This window comes from Sorex araneus, chromosome 7, assembly GCF_027595985.1.
Source record: "Sorex araneus isolate mSorAra2 chromosome 7, mSorAra2.pri, whole genome shotgun sequence".
NCBI lineage: Eukaryota > Metazoa > Chordata > Mammalia > Eulipotyphla > Soricidae > Sorex > Sorex araneus.
In genome coordinates, this window is record NC_073308.1 from 77,414,613 (window position 1) to 77,428,187 (window position 13,575).

Below are 13,575 nucleotides of genomic sequence, written 5' to 3' on the forward strand. Positions count from 1 at the left end.
GTTATCCTACATTTAAGCATGTTTTTGTTGTTGCTGCTACAGTACTTGGGGTCCCCACAGTGCCAGTGATTGATCCCAGGGCCTTACATACAAAGGCAGGTGCTCCACATCTTCAGCCACATTCTTATACCATTTCTTTTCTATTTTTTTGTTTTTGTTGGTTTCGTTTGGTTTGGGGGCTACACCTGGTGATACTCAGGGGTTACTCCTGGCTCTGTGCTCAGAATCACTCCTGATAGTACTCAGAGGATCATATGGGATGCCAGGGATCAAACCCGGGTCATCCATGTGTAAGGCAAGCACCCTACCCGCGGTACTATCTCTCCAGTACCTGTTTGGTTTGTTTTGTGGCCATACCTGGCTATTCTCAGAGCTGACTCCTGGCTCTGCACTCAGGAGTCACTCCTGGCAGGGCTCAGGGACCAGGTGCAATACTGGGGGTTGAGCTTATAAAATAGGCAAAACACCCTACCACTACACCGTCTCTCTAGTCCACTATTTTATTGTTAAGTGAGGGTTTTTTTTTTTTTTTTTTTTGCTTTTTGGGTCTCACCCGGCAATGCACAGGGGTTACTCCTGGCTTTGCACTCAGGAGTTACTCCTGGTGGTGCTCAAGGGACCATATGGGATGCTGGGGATCGAACCCGGGTTGGCCGCGTGCAAGGCAAACGCCCTACCCGCTGTGCTATCGCTCCAGCCCTGTTAAGTGAGGTTTTTGCATGTAGAACATATATGTGGAAAGTATGAGTTGTGGAATGATTGTTGATTTTAACTATAACTAGGTGACTCTGGAGAAGACCTTTTGTTTGGAACATCAGATGGGAAACTTGGACTAATTCAGATTACTACATCCAAACCAGTACACAAGTGGGAAATTCAAAATGAGAAAAAGAGGGGAGGTATGTTGTTCATGTACTTTATCTTTTAAAATTTCTGTGGTTATCTTGGGGCCGGTGGGTAGGGCATTTCCCTTGCACGCAACCCACCTGGGTTCGATACCTGGCAACCCATCTGGGTTCAATCACTGGCACCTGATATGGTCCCCTCAGCCCTTAGGAGTGATCCCTGAACACAGAGCCTAGAGTAACCCCTTAGCATCACCAGGTATGCGTTCCCCCCAAAGAAAAACCAGAAAAAACAACACAAATAGATAAAATACCTTATATAGTTCATTTTATTTTATGTAGTAGTTGATAAAGATACCTCAGATTTATTTAGCTGGTCTGTAATACTTTTGACCTAGTTTCTAAGGTAAAAATGATATTAATTTGTAATAGGCTAATGCCTTTGTATAGTTTCATTTTATGCTAAAATCCTTTTAATTGTTTGGTGTGGAGAATGAACTGGGATCTGGGTTCTAGATATGAGGTAAGTAAGAATTGTAGCTGGTAAGGTAATATTCTTCTTTTGAAATAAATGGAAAGTGAAGGGCAGAGCAGTAGTAGAGTGGGTAAGGTGCACACAACTAACCTGGATACCATGTGGTCCCCTAAGCCCACCAGGAGTGGTCCTCGAGCACAGAGTGGAAATAAGCTATAGAACTGCCAGGTGGGGCCCCAAAACAAAATAAAACTATATATGTGTGTGTATGTATATATGTGTATACACACACACATATACATACATATATGAATGGGGGACAGAGTGAGAGATTTGGGGCATAGAAACATCTAAGATATAGCTCAATTTCTTTTTCCTTTTTCTTTTTAGTTTTTGGGTCATGCCAGGTGGAGTGGTTTACTCCTTTCTCTACACTCAGCACTGGCAGGGCTCAGGGGACCATATAGGATATGCTGGGGATAGAACCCTGGTGTGTGGGCAAAGCAAGTGTCCTTCTTACTAGCTGTGTTATCATCCCAACCCAGATGCAGTTAAGTTCTTAAGAGACATTGCTAAGAGACCTGGACATGAGAGTTAGGGGCTCTGGGAGAGTTCAGAAATAGAAATATGATAGTGAGACTTGGAAAAGAATATGGATGATAAAAGATGATAGCTGATATGTTCAAAGTCTATGTTAGGTTTTTTCCCCTAGTCAGATTTGATATATACATTTTAAAAATTCTTCATTGATACTTACTTGACTATAACTCCTAGTTTATTAGTCACTTACCATTTTTTTTTAGGCATTTTATGTGTTGACAGCTTTGATATTGTGGGTGATGGTGTTAAAGATTTACTTGTTGGAAGAGATGATGGAGTAGTGGAAGTGTATAGTTTTGATAATGCAAATGAGCCTGTCCTACGATTTTTTCAGGTAAGTTCATAAGAAAGGATTATTATAGAGTGGAAGAGAGAGTTTTCTGGGCTGAGCACTTCTTTGAGTATAGGAGGCCCAGGTCTGGTCTCCAATACTGAACAGTTATCTCATCCCCTTGAACTCCAGAACCACTGGAGTGATTCCAAAGCCAAAGCAGGACCATTGCCAAGTGTGACCCTACTACCAATCCCCTGAATACTCTACCTGGTGTTCATCAAATAATTGGATAAATGGTTATGATTCTTTGAGTCTTTTAAAATGAAAGTATATTAAAATTTTTTGTTCAGCTTAAAATATTGCTGTTTTAATATTATCAAAATGTTCTTTATACTTTTTTGTATTTGAATAATAGTCTTTCAAGCTGAGAAATAATATACTTTATTAAATTTCTAAATACTATATATCTAAAGTATTAAAAATTATCTTAATGTCTGCAATGCATAACAGACTATTTGAATAACATTTATAGCTTAAGTGAGACTGCATAGTTGAAAACTTTGGATAGTGTTGGCAGTTAGGCACTTGCCTGTGGCTTTGGTGGTCATGGCTCTGGTTCATGGTCTCTGTGGCACCACTTATGGTCAGTCCCTGAACACTGCCAGCAGGCATTCCTGAGCAGAGAGCTCTGGAATAACCCCTGAGTGTCACCCCCCTCCAATCCTACACCCCAAACGATCACGATCACGATAGCCCATTAAACACTGATTTCTCAGGCGTGCCCAGTAACGTCTCATTTTGTCCTTTCCCTGAGATCTTAGAAGTCCATCTGGACTTGGCCCTCCCAATGATGTTGTACTGGGGGCTCTTCAGGGTCACAGGAATGAGATCCAGCTTGTTACTGGATTTTGCATATAAATACACCATGGGAAGCTTGCAAGGCTGTCCCATGTGGGCAGGAAACTCTCAGAAGACTGCCAGTTTCTCCCAAAGGGAGAAGCAGGCTAAAGATATCGCTTCTGAGAGCTTGCTTTTAAGTCTCTGGATGTTGACCGTTGATGGGATTACACACACCTGGGTTCCTCTGCCGGTACCTTCATGCATGAGGCCTGTCCGAACGTGTAGAGAGGAGCCTCCAGCATGGCTGCAGCTAGGTTTTGGTGGTCTTTGGCTGCCGGGAGCTCTGCTTGGGGTGGGGAGGGAAGCTGGAGCCCATCCCCTCCGAGGGGCCCCGGGGAAGACAGCCAGGCGTGCAGGCAGAGACTCTCTGCCCAAAATATTTTTTTAAATTTCCATTTGTCTCATGAATAACACTTTCTGTAAAATTTTACTTTTTTGACTATTGCATACTGAAATTTATATAATTATCTGTTTTATCCCATAAAATACCATAATACCATATACCACATCACATAATATAATATTACCATAATCACTTGTATCACTTGTCATCCCGTTGATCTTCTATTTATTTGCTCAAGCGGGCACCAGTAACGTCTCCATTCATCCCTGTCATGTGCTAGTGTAGCCCAGTGATATCTGCTCGCTCCAGGAACATGAAGAGCCTCAAACCGTTCATTCAGGGTTTTGATGAAGAAGTCTGACCATCTCATAGGTGGGCGGCCACATGGTCTTTTGACATCCTGTGGAATCCAGTCTGTAACAGCTCTAGTCCATTGGTCGTCTCTGAATCACATGACATGTCCTGCCCATCTAATTTTTGACGCCTTGGCAAAGGAGACCGAATCCCTGATTCTTGACCGTCGATGGACGTCGGAACTGCGGATTCCTTCTCTCACTTGAGTGAAACGTGATACTCCAAGCATAGCTCTTTTGATTCCTCTTTGGGATATCCAAATAGCGTTCTCATCCTGTTTTCGTAGGATCCAGGTCTCTGAGGTGTATGTTAGTGCAGGAAGAACAGTGGAGTCGAAAAGATGTGCCTGGAGCCGGAGGTTCTTTGTCTTCTTAACCACTTCTTTGAAGAGTTTGAAGGCATTCCATGCTGCTCTCTTTCTCCTGTGCAGTTCTGGCGCCAAGTCATTCCTCATGTTGAGTTCTTGACCCAGGTACGCATAGCTGCTGCATTCGGAGATGTTCGTTCTGTTAAGAGCAAATAGAACAGCAGGGACTAGTTCGTTTTTCATGAACATTGTTTTGGTGAGATTCAGCTGCAATCTGACCTTTCCACACTCAAACGGTTGAAGTTGGCCAGCATTTGTGCCACTTGGCTAATGTTTGGTGTTAATAGAACAATGTCATCAACGAAGTGGAGATTGTGTAGTTGCCGACCGTCTATCTTCACTCCCATTCTCTCCCATTCCAGTCGTTGAATGATGTTCTCGAGGGCAGCACTGAAGAGTTTCGGTGAAATGGTATCACCCTGCCGTACCCCTCTCTTTACGTCAGTGATCACTTCCCTGTAGAATAGTGAGATCCTGGTGGAGAATCCATAATACAGCTCACGGAGGATCTTGATGTACTGAGTTTGAATGCCCTGTTTGGCTAGGGCTTCAATGACTGATTCAGTCTCAACAGAATCAAAGGCCTTCTTTAAATCAATGAATGTTAGACAAAGTGGCATCTTGAACTCTCGTGAAACTTCAATGAGCTTGGTCACTGTGTGGATATGGTTGATCGTGCTGAATCCTTTTCGGAATCTGGCTTGCTCACATGGTTGTCCTGGATGACTCGAGTGAACAACTTGCAGACGACGAACAACAGGCAGATTGGGCGATAGTGCCAATGTCATGGATGTCTCCCTTCTCATACAACAAAACAGTCCTGCTGGTTTCCCATTGGGATTGAACCTTGCATTTGGACAGGTAGTGTGTGAAGAGCCGAGCCAGTGTATTAATGAGTACTGGCGACAGATTCTTCAGGTGTTCGGGTCTGACCTTGTCTGGAGCGGGTGCCGTACGCATCTTTACCGATGAAATGGCATGTCAGATTTCAGAAGGGAGGGCGTTGGAAATGACATATCCATCCTGCAGAATTTGGTATGTGGGCAGGCAGACATGGCTGTCAAAGAGATCCGAGTAGAAGTTGTGAATAATCCTCTCTATTGCCCTTTTGAAAGATGTGTTAGATCCATCAGGACGTCAGAGAGCAGTTATCTTGGTCTTGTAGTTGCCCTTGGTCTTGTAGTTGGCAAAGAACAGGTGAGCGTTGCAAATACTTTTCTCTGCTTCTGCCACATCGGCAAACACAGCTGCTCTTCTCTCTTTGAGATCTTCCTATATTACTTCCCTGCACAGCTTTGCAAGCTTGGATGTTAGCTTGTGGTTGCTTGAGGCTTGTGCCAAACCATGTTGGCGAATTAGCTGGAGAGTTTCTGAAGACAGGCTTCTGCTTGTGGCTTTCCCACTCTCGGCATTCTTCACGCAGTCATGGAGGTGCTGAACCAGTCAATCATATTCCTCATTGATATTGTCAGCAATGGCATCTTCCCATGTTGCTGCAGTAGTCCAAAGAGCTCCCAGTTGGTGGTCATTCTGGGAGTTCCTTCCTTAAACTTAAACTTTTCAGACTTTCTCCCCGCTCTTGTGAAGTAGAATTTTGCTCAAAGGAGATGGTGGTCCGATCCCGTTTGGAATTTTGGGACAACAGCGACATCAGTCAGGCAAAACCTTCAATTGAATATGATGTGGTCAATTTCATTGTGGAACTGTCTGCCGGGAGACTCCCTTGTCCAACGTTTAGATTCGGCCTTCTGGAACTGTGAGTTACCATGGATGGTCTTGGTCAACATGATGAATTTAGTCTCTCACCCTGTTTGTTCCATTCTAGGCCATGGGGTCCCAATGTGGAGTTCTTCAGGTGACCTTCTTGGTCCTATCTTGGCATTAAAATCACCAACAATGATCTTGTAAAAGGTATGGTCTTCTTTATAGAACTTCTCCAGCTCCATGTAGAACATCTCAATTTATTCTTCATTGTAGTTGGATGTTGGTGTGTAGATGACGAAGATAGAAACTGCCAGCAGTAAGCCATATCTATTCAAGTGTAATTGTCTGATTCGGGTTGTTAGGCATTCAAAAGTATCAATGCTCATGACCAAGTTTGTGTTGACAAGGGCACCAATGCCACCGACGCCTCTGTTGTCGCATGTTCCGAGGAGCAGTTCTGCAGTGTCGAAAATGGCATGATGTGATGATCAATGCCTTCTCGTTTCGGTCAGACCAACGATGTCAGAAACAAGATCTTCTGTCTGCCTCCTCCAGTCTTCGGTGCTCCAGGGATCAAACCCAGACGCCCCACCCTACCGGAGCCAGTTAAATACCTCACCGGCAGACCTCCACTACCTCCACTACCCAGCCACTGCCACGCTCCAGACCGCTTTCCAGACACTCGGGCCGAACCTCACACATGAGTGAAGCCCCACAGAACCAGGTAAACCAGAACTTGGCGACCTTGGACTCCAGGCTCAATGAGACCCTGTGTCTGCCTCCTCCAATCTCCAGCTCTCCAGGGATCAGGCCCAGACACCCCACCCTACTGGAGCCAGATGAATACTTCACCAGCAGACCTCCACTACCTCCACTACCCAGCCACCGCCACGTTCCAGGCCGCAAAGTGGCCACGCGGCACAGCAGAAGACACTTAATACCCATCTTCCATAATCTCTGCACCATATTTGATGGGGTTCAAATATGGTGTGAACCATGGGAAACACTCTAAGGGTGTCTGGAGGCCACCCTAAAAGCCTCCATCCCTCTCAGAGAGCCTGGCAAGCTACCGAGAGTACCCCGCCCTCACAACAGAGCCTGGGAAGCTACCCATGGCCTATTCGATATGCCAAAAACAGTAACAACAATGGGCCTCATTCACCTGACACTGAAAGAGCCCCCAATATGGCAGCATTAAGAAGGATGAGCAAGGAGAGGCTGATAAAATCTCAGGGATGAATTAGACTGCCAAAACAAAGAAAGACTAAAATGACAGTGTACATTCAACATATGTACACTGGCATCGGAATCATCCATCAAGGACTTGATGTTGCAAGTGCAGAAGATCGAGTATGACATCATTACCATAATGTACAAATTTCTAATGCTTAGAACTTTTGGATTACAGAACAGAAAAATTTCAATTTTTTGGTTGTGAAGAGTAAAAATTAGACACATGAATATATTACATTAAGATAAATATACATGGGGAATGGGATAAATTAAAAAAAAAAGCGTCAGGGATAAAAAGTAGTAATGTAAAGTTTCCAACAGGTAAATACAAATGTCTTTCCATTTATTTTTTCATACCTCACCTCTTTAATATATTATCAGAAGGGAAAGAAGCAAGTTTTCCAGCTTCATCAATTTGTCACTTTTTTTTTTTTGTCTTTCCATTTTTAACCTTTGGGATTTTGCTTAAAAGAGATGTAAGCCCTGAGCCATTTGAAAAATGTTTTCATAAGGTTATCTTCCTTTTTCTTTTTTGTTTTTTCTTCCTTCCTGCTTGCCTGCCTTTCTGCCTTTCTGCCTGCCTGCCTGTCTTCCTGCCTTCTTGCCTTCTTGTCTTCTCGACTCCTTCCCTCTCTCCAACCTTCCCTTCCTTTTGGGCAGTGCAAGGGATTGATGATCTTCATTCATCTGAAAAACCTTTTGGGGGTGGGGGGTGCAAAGAAATAGTATAGCTTAGAATATTAGGTTTGATTCCCAGAACCACATAGTCCCCTGAGTTGCATATTGCTCTGGAGATCCCCAGCACTTCTGGAGTGGCCCAGGTATCCTGGCACCACAGGACCTGTGCAGCACCATATCCTTACTGTTTCTGGGGCTGTAGAGACAGTTCATGGACTAGAGCACCTGTTTTGTATGCAGGAGTCCCTGGTTTGACCCCAGCACCATATGATCACTTACTGGGAGTCACCCCTGAGTACCACCAGCTCTGGACCCTAAACAAAGATAAATTTTTAGGGGACCAGGAGACAGTGTAGTGGCCGCAAGGTGTATACCTGAAATGTACCCTTCCTGAGTTTGACCTCCAGCATCACATGACCTCCTGAGCACCACTGGGTGTAACTTTGAAGAACCCAAGCACTGCAGGTGGACCCTGGTGGTCTCTGGCAGCACAAGCCTAAGAAGCTCCTCAGGTCATATCATTGAACCAATGACCTGGTTGAGCCAGTATTGCTCAGAGTGGCCCAATGGCTCCCTTTTGGGCACACCACTACAAAAAAACAGAACTATTTGTAGAAAACACAAGTGGTGATTTTTGAAATACGTATGATGCATTCCATGTTCTAAGAGTTTTGGCTGTGGAATTGTTTTGTTTGTTTTGATTTGGGAGCAATACATACCCAGCCATGCTGAGGGTATACTCCTCTATCTGTGCACAGGATTCACTCATGGTAGAGCTCAGGAGACCATGCAGGGGTAGTAGGCATCAAAATCTGGCCTCTTTTACTTGCAAAGTATGTGCTCCGCTTGTTTAACTATCTCTGCAGACCTTTCTCTTTAAATATCTTTATATAGTGGCAGAGAAATAACTTGAAGAGGTGGGGTACATGCCTGCATACATGAAAACTCAAATTTAATTCTGGGTATCACCTAGTATGATACTGGTTGCACCACACTGCCAGATATCACTGAGAATGGACCCGAACCCTAACATTGTTAGGAAGTTTCTATAAAACTTTAAAAAAATATATACACATTTCTTATTTGGGCCAGAGAAGTAGTACAGCACATAAGAAGCTTGCCTTCTATGCAGCTGACTTGGATTAAATTCCTGGTATTCCATACGGTCCCCAAGAACCCTGCCAGGAGTGCTGCCTGAGCAGAGCCAGGAATGAGCCCTGAGCACTGCCAGGTGTGGCCCCAAAACCACTCAAAATTTAATAAATAAAATAGTGTACATGTAAATGATTTTTGCTCATTTAATGGCTATATTGTAGCTGAATGGTACAATGGTACACATGATTTGAGAACACTGTAATATTCTGCAATTTGTGCAGGATCTTTGCCTTTTTGGTCTCAGGGTTTGTATCTAATAGGAATTCAGTAAATGCGTTAAATATCAGAGACATGAGAATAAGTTTTGTGGCTTACTTTACTATATCTGCAATTCTTTAATCACTGATGAAGTGCTTAATCTTACATTTATTTTAGACATTGTCTGAAAGTGTCACCTCTATCCAGGGTGGTTGTGTAGGGAAAGATGGCTATGATGAAATTGTGGTCTCCACATATTCAGGTAAGATAAATGATTATAAGTAATTGAAGACAGAATCACTAATAGAAGATATGGAATGAATAATTCTATATGATGTCAATGAATGCTTTTTAAAAACGTATTAGTAAGTCACCTATAGTATTAAAATCTTTATTGATTAAAAATGAGAGGAGTATTTTGACTTACAGAATAATAAATATCTGAATACTGCTTTGTAAGAGGTACTTAGCATATCTGTGGTATGTTTGAAAATGATAGGTTTAGAAAGAAATATTTACTGAAATGTAATTTAGGGTTTGTTTTTTTTCACTATGTTCATTTCATAAAAAAGTTGCATGAAGTTTAAATTTTCATTAAAGTTATTCTTGTATTCATCACTGATTTTTACATTTTCTAGTGTATTGACTCCTTCCATACTTGAAAATGTAGAACTGCAAATTAATCATAGCATTAGAATATTTCAGTCAAAACAAAAATTATCACAAAATTATTTAAATCATTTATTTATGGTCTGGGTATTTCCATCTTGATATTTTGCTTTGCTTTTTAAAGAAGAGTTAATCCTAAGACTAAGTGAGGATGATATTTGGGCAGTAGCTGTTGTTGGTGGTGGGAGGCAGGTATGTTGGTGTTTTCTCTCATACTTGTAGTACTTAGTAGCATATCCTGGTAATTCCTCTCCACAGGCTGGGTTACCACTCTGACAACAGAACCTGTTCAGAAGGAATGTGGACCAGGAGAAGAATTAAAAATTAATCAGGAGACTCAGAGTAAAATTTCTTCTTTAAGGTAACTTTGTATTTTTGTTCACCTATTTGTAATTCAGTAGATGTAAGAAATTGTATAATTCATTGCTTTTTAACATCAAAATGTATTAACTTCAGGAAATTAACAGGAAGGGCTATTTTTTGTTTTGTTGTTATTGTTTTTTACTTTTGGGGTCAAACCTAATGGTGTTTAGGGCTTATTCCTGACTCTGCGCTCAGATATCACTCCTAGTGTTCTCAGGTGACCATATGGGGTGCTGAGGATCGAACCTGGGTAGGTCATATGCAAGGCAAGCATCCTAGATGCTGTTCTGTTGCTCCAGCCTAGGGCTGATTTTTTTGAAGTCAGAAATAATACTATTTATTTTGTGTGTGTTTCTATGTTTTTTAAAAAAATTAAAATGTTTTTATTTTAATATTTATTTGCTTTTACTTATATTTATTTGTGTTTATTCTCTTCTGTGAAGCAAGAAAGTTTTTATTGAAACTTGTTTAAAAAGATGTGATGGGAGGGAGGGAGAGAAAGAGAGAAGCGTGTGTTCAGGAGAGAACACAGACTTCTCCAAAGTGGAAATAGGAGTGCAAATAAACATCGAGACAAGCAAGCAAATTATATGTTCAACAGAGAACACAGGTTTGAAGAGCAAGCCTATGTTTTATTCTTTATTGAATATTTTTAGATTTAGAATTAATATTTCATCACTTGTTTGTTTATCCCCTTCCTTCCCCTTCCTTCCCCCATTATTGTTGTGCAGATAGGGTAGGGATACAGTGTGACACAGTTGTCTGACTGTAGTGCTTGCACCTTTAGTTGGCATGATTCCCTGGGATTGTACATCTGGCTACAGTGCTCACCTAGGATCACACCCTTCTAGTTGTGGTTCTCTGGCACATTCTGGTAGTAGTGATGGTCAGAAGCCTCACACTTGAGTTGTGCTCACACTTAGGCTTGCCGGGAGTGTTGTTCTAATTGTGGTGTTCTTACATCTTTTATTTGTGGTGACCACACATTACAACATCAGAAATTACAGAAGGCAGAATTGTCAGGATTAAACACACACAGCAGCAGCAACGGGGCTGGACTTGTGTCCTGATGCTTACATTCTTTGTTCAGTTTTGGACAGTGGTAGTGTGTGGTTTTGTTTCTCACAGTAATTGACTCTAAGGTGCTCTGTGTAGCATTCACTCTAAATGTTGGTAAGTCCTGTGACTCTGCAAAGTATGTAAGTTTGCACATGGGAAATGAGCATACAGGCAGTTCAGTGGCAAAGGTACTGATTCACTAAAGTCCCACCAGCAGTTCACCAGAGCCACCAAGGGACGCATAGTGGAGAACCTACTTTCCACATCTTCAGTAGTCCTTTCTATTTGTAACCATGACTCTTCCTTATCCAGACAGTAAGTAAGCCCATTAGAAGCTTATGTCTGCTGTGCTTTTTAGTTCCTGATACTTAGGCATATGGAAGCATTTTGTAAATATTTAAGATCAAGTAATATTTTTCTTTGTTGTACAAATCTTTTTTCTGTTTTGTTAGTATGTGGCCTCTCACATAATTGAAGAGCTTGTACAGTTGAGTTTCAGCAGCTGCTGACTCGACTCACAATATCCTTATAATCCCCTAGGTAATACACTGTCACCTGATTGTATGTATCTCTCCTCTGTTACTGAAAAGTATCTGTGTAGTGGTTTCACACACTTTCTCTATTTTCATTAAATCTAATATATCCTCTGCCCCAGTATATATATTTTTTGTGATTAGTACTCTATGTAACTAATTAGATTTCATGCATTAGAATTATTTGTATCCAACCTTGATAGGTATAACTTTTTATTAGTATTGCTATATGGAATTGAGTAGATGTTTTTAATTTTAGGTTAGAGATAATCATTATTTGGGCTGTTATAGGAGCAAAAATTTGTTCCTTTTTCTAGCTTAATGAATAAAATTCTTTTTTGCAGAATAAATGTCTCTAATTTTCATAAATATTTTAGGGAACTAAAACATTTAACTTTTGGGTGACAGCATTATATACATTTTTCTCTAGGAGTGAGTTGGAACAGCTGCAGTATAAGGTCCTACAGGAAAGAGAGAAATATCAGAAGTCGTCTCAGTCAAATAAAGCAAAGTCAGCAGCACCTTCATTTAGTGTCAATGACAAATTCACATTAAACAGAGATGATGCCAGCTACAGCCTTACCTTAGAGGTACAAACAGCAATAGATAATGTCTTAATACAGGTAAGCCAAGTGTCCCTTTTTGTTGTTTCTGATTGGATCTACTTACACAGCATTAATTGTTATTAATATGCATTAATTGTTATTGAGCACATTTAATTTCAGATGGTACTTAAAAACAATTTTTAAGTAACATTGCATTGTAATATTATACAGGTTTCAGGTGCACATCATTGAAAATCAACGCGTGTGTGTGTGTACTACATTAAGTTCACTACTCAGTGTCCAGTTTTGTCTTTCACCAGACAGTTGTCCCTTTGTCCTCACCTCACTTTCCCCTTCCTTTCTGGTTTCCACTAATTGGTCTTATAAGACAGTAATTTTAAACATTTGTCTTTGCAATGTTGTCTGTAGTTTACATAGTAATTTTAAGTGTTCACCTTAATCTTTTAATAGATAATCATTGTTCTTCTAGATCATTTAATCTGTCTCTTTGCTTTTTATTTATGAATACATACTAAACAGAAGACTGATGGACTTAAGTTTCTGGAAAAGTCAGAAAGGATATTAAGAATTTTGTTTTGTAAAGTTCATGACTTCATCTTTTCTGACAGCTACATAGTATTCTATTGTTAGATATACCAAAGTTTCTTTAACTGGTCATTTGTTTTTGGGCACTGGTTTTTTTTCCAAATTCTAGCTATTGTAAACAGTGCTGCGATGAATATACAAGTGCAGATGTCATTTCTACTGTACCTTTTTGCCTCTCCGGGATATATTCCCAGAAGTAGTATTGCTGGGAGCTCAATTTCTAATTTTTTGAGAAGAGACCATATTGTTTTCCAAAAGAGCTGAACCAGTCAGCATTCTCACCAGCAATGTAGGAGGTCCTCTTTCTCCCCATATCCATGCCAATAGCGGTTGCTTTTGTTCTTTTGGATGTGAGCCAGTCTCTGTGGTGTGAGGTGGTATCTCATAGTTGTTTTGATCTGCATCTCCCTGATGACTAGTGATAAAGAGCATTTTTTATGTGCCTTTTGGCCATTCATATTTCTTCCTTGAGAAAGTTTCTGTTCATTTCTTCGCCCCATATTCTGATGGGGTTGGATGTTTTCTTCTTGTAGAGTTCAACCAGTGCCTTATATACCCTTGATATCAACCCCTTATCAGATGGGTATTGGGTTAATATCCTTTCCCATTCTGTAGATTGTCTTTGTATTCTGGTCACTATATCTTTTGCGGTGCAGAAGCTTCTTAGTTTAATA

The 13,575-nt window shown here is 41.1% G+C and overlaps 1 protein-coding gene across 2 annotated transcripts in view; it reads left to right on the forward strand.

Annotated features, from left to right (window-relative positions):
- The window catches only part of BBS7 (Bardet-Biedl syndrome 7), a 51,231-nt gene that overhangs the window by 14,515 nt on the left and 23,141 nt on the right, over nt 1-13,575 (forward strand). For both annotated transcript variants that reach the window (XM_055144267.1, XM_004606221.2), the window contains exons 7-11: nt 783-899; nt 2,124-2,254; nt 9,304-9,388; nt 10,054-10,156; nt 12,181-12,373. In XM_055144267.1, the coding sequence (XP_055000242.1) occupies nt 783-899; nt 2,124-2,254; nt 9,304-9,388; nt 10,054-10,156; nt 12,181-12,373 (629 nt within the window). The remainder of the gene's footprint in view (nt 1-782; nt 900-2,123; nt 2,255-9,303; nt 9,389-10,053; nt 10,157-12,180; nt 12,374-13,575) is intronic.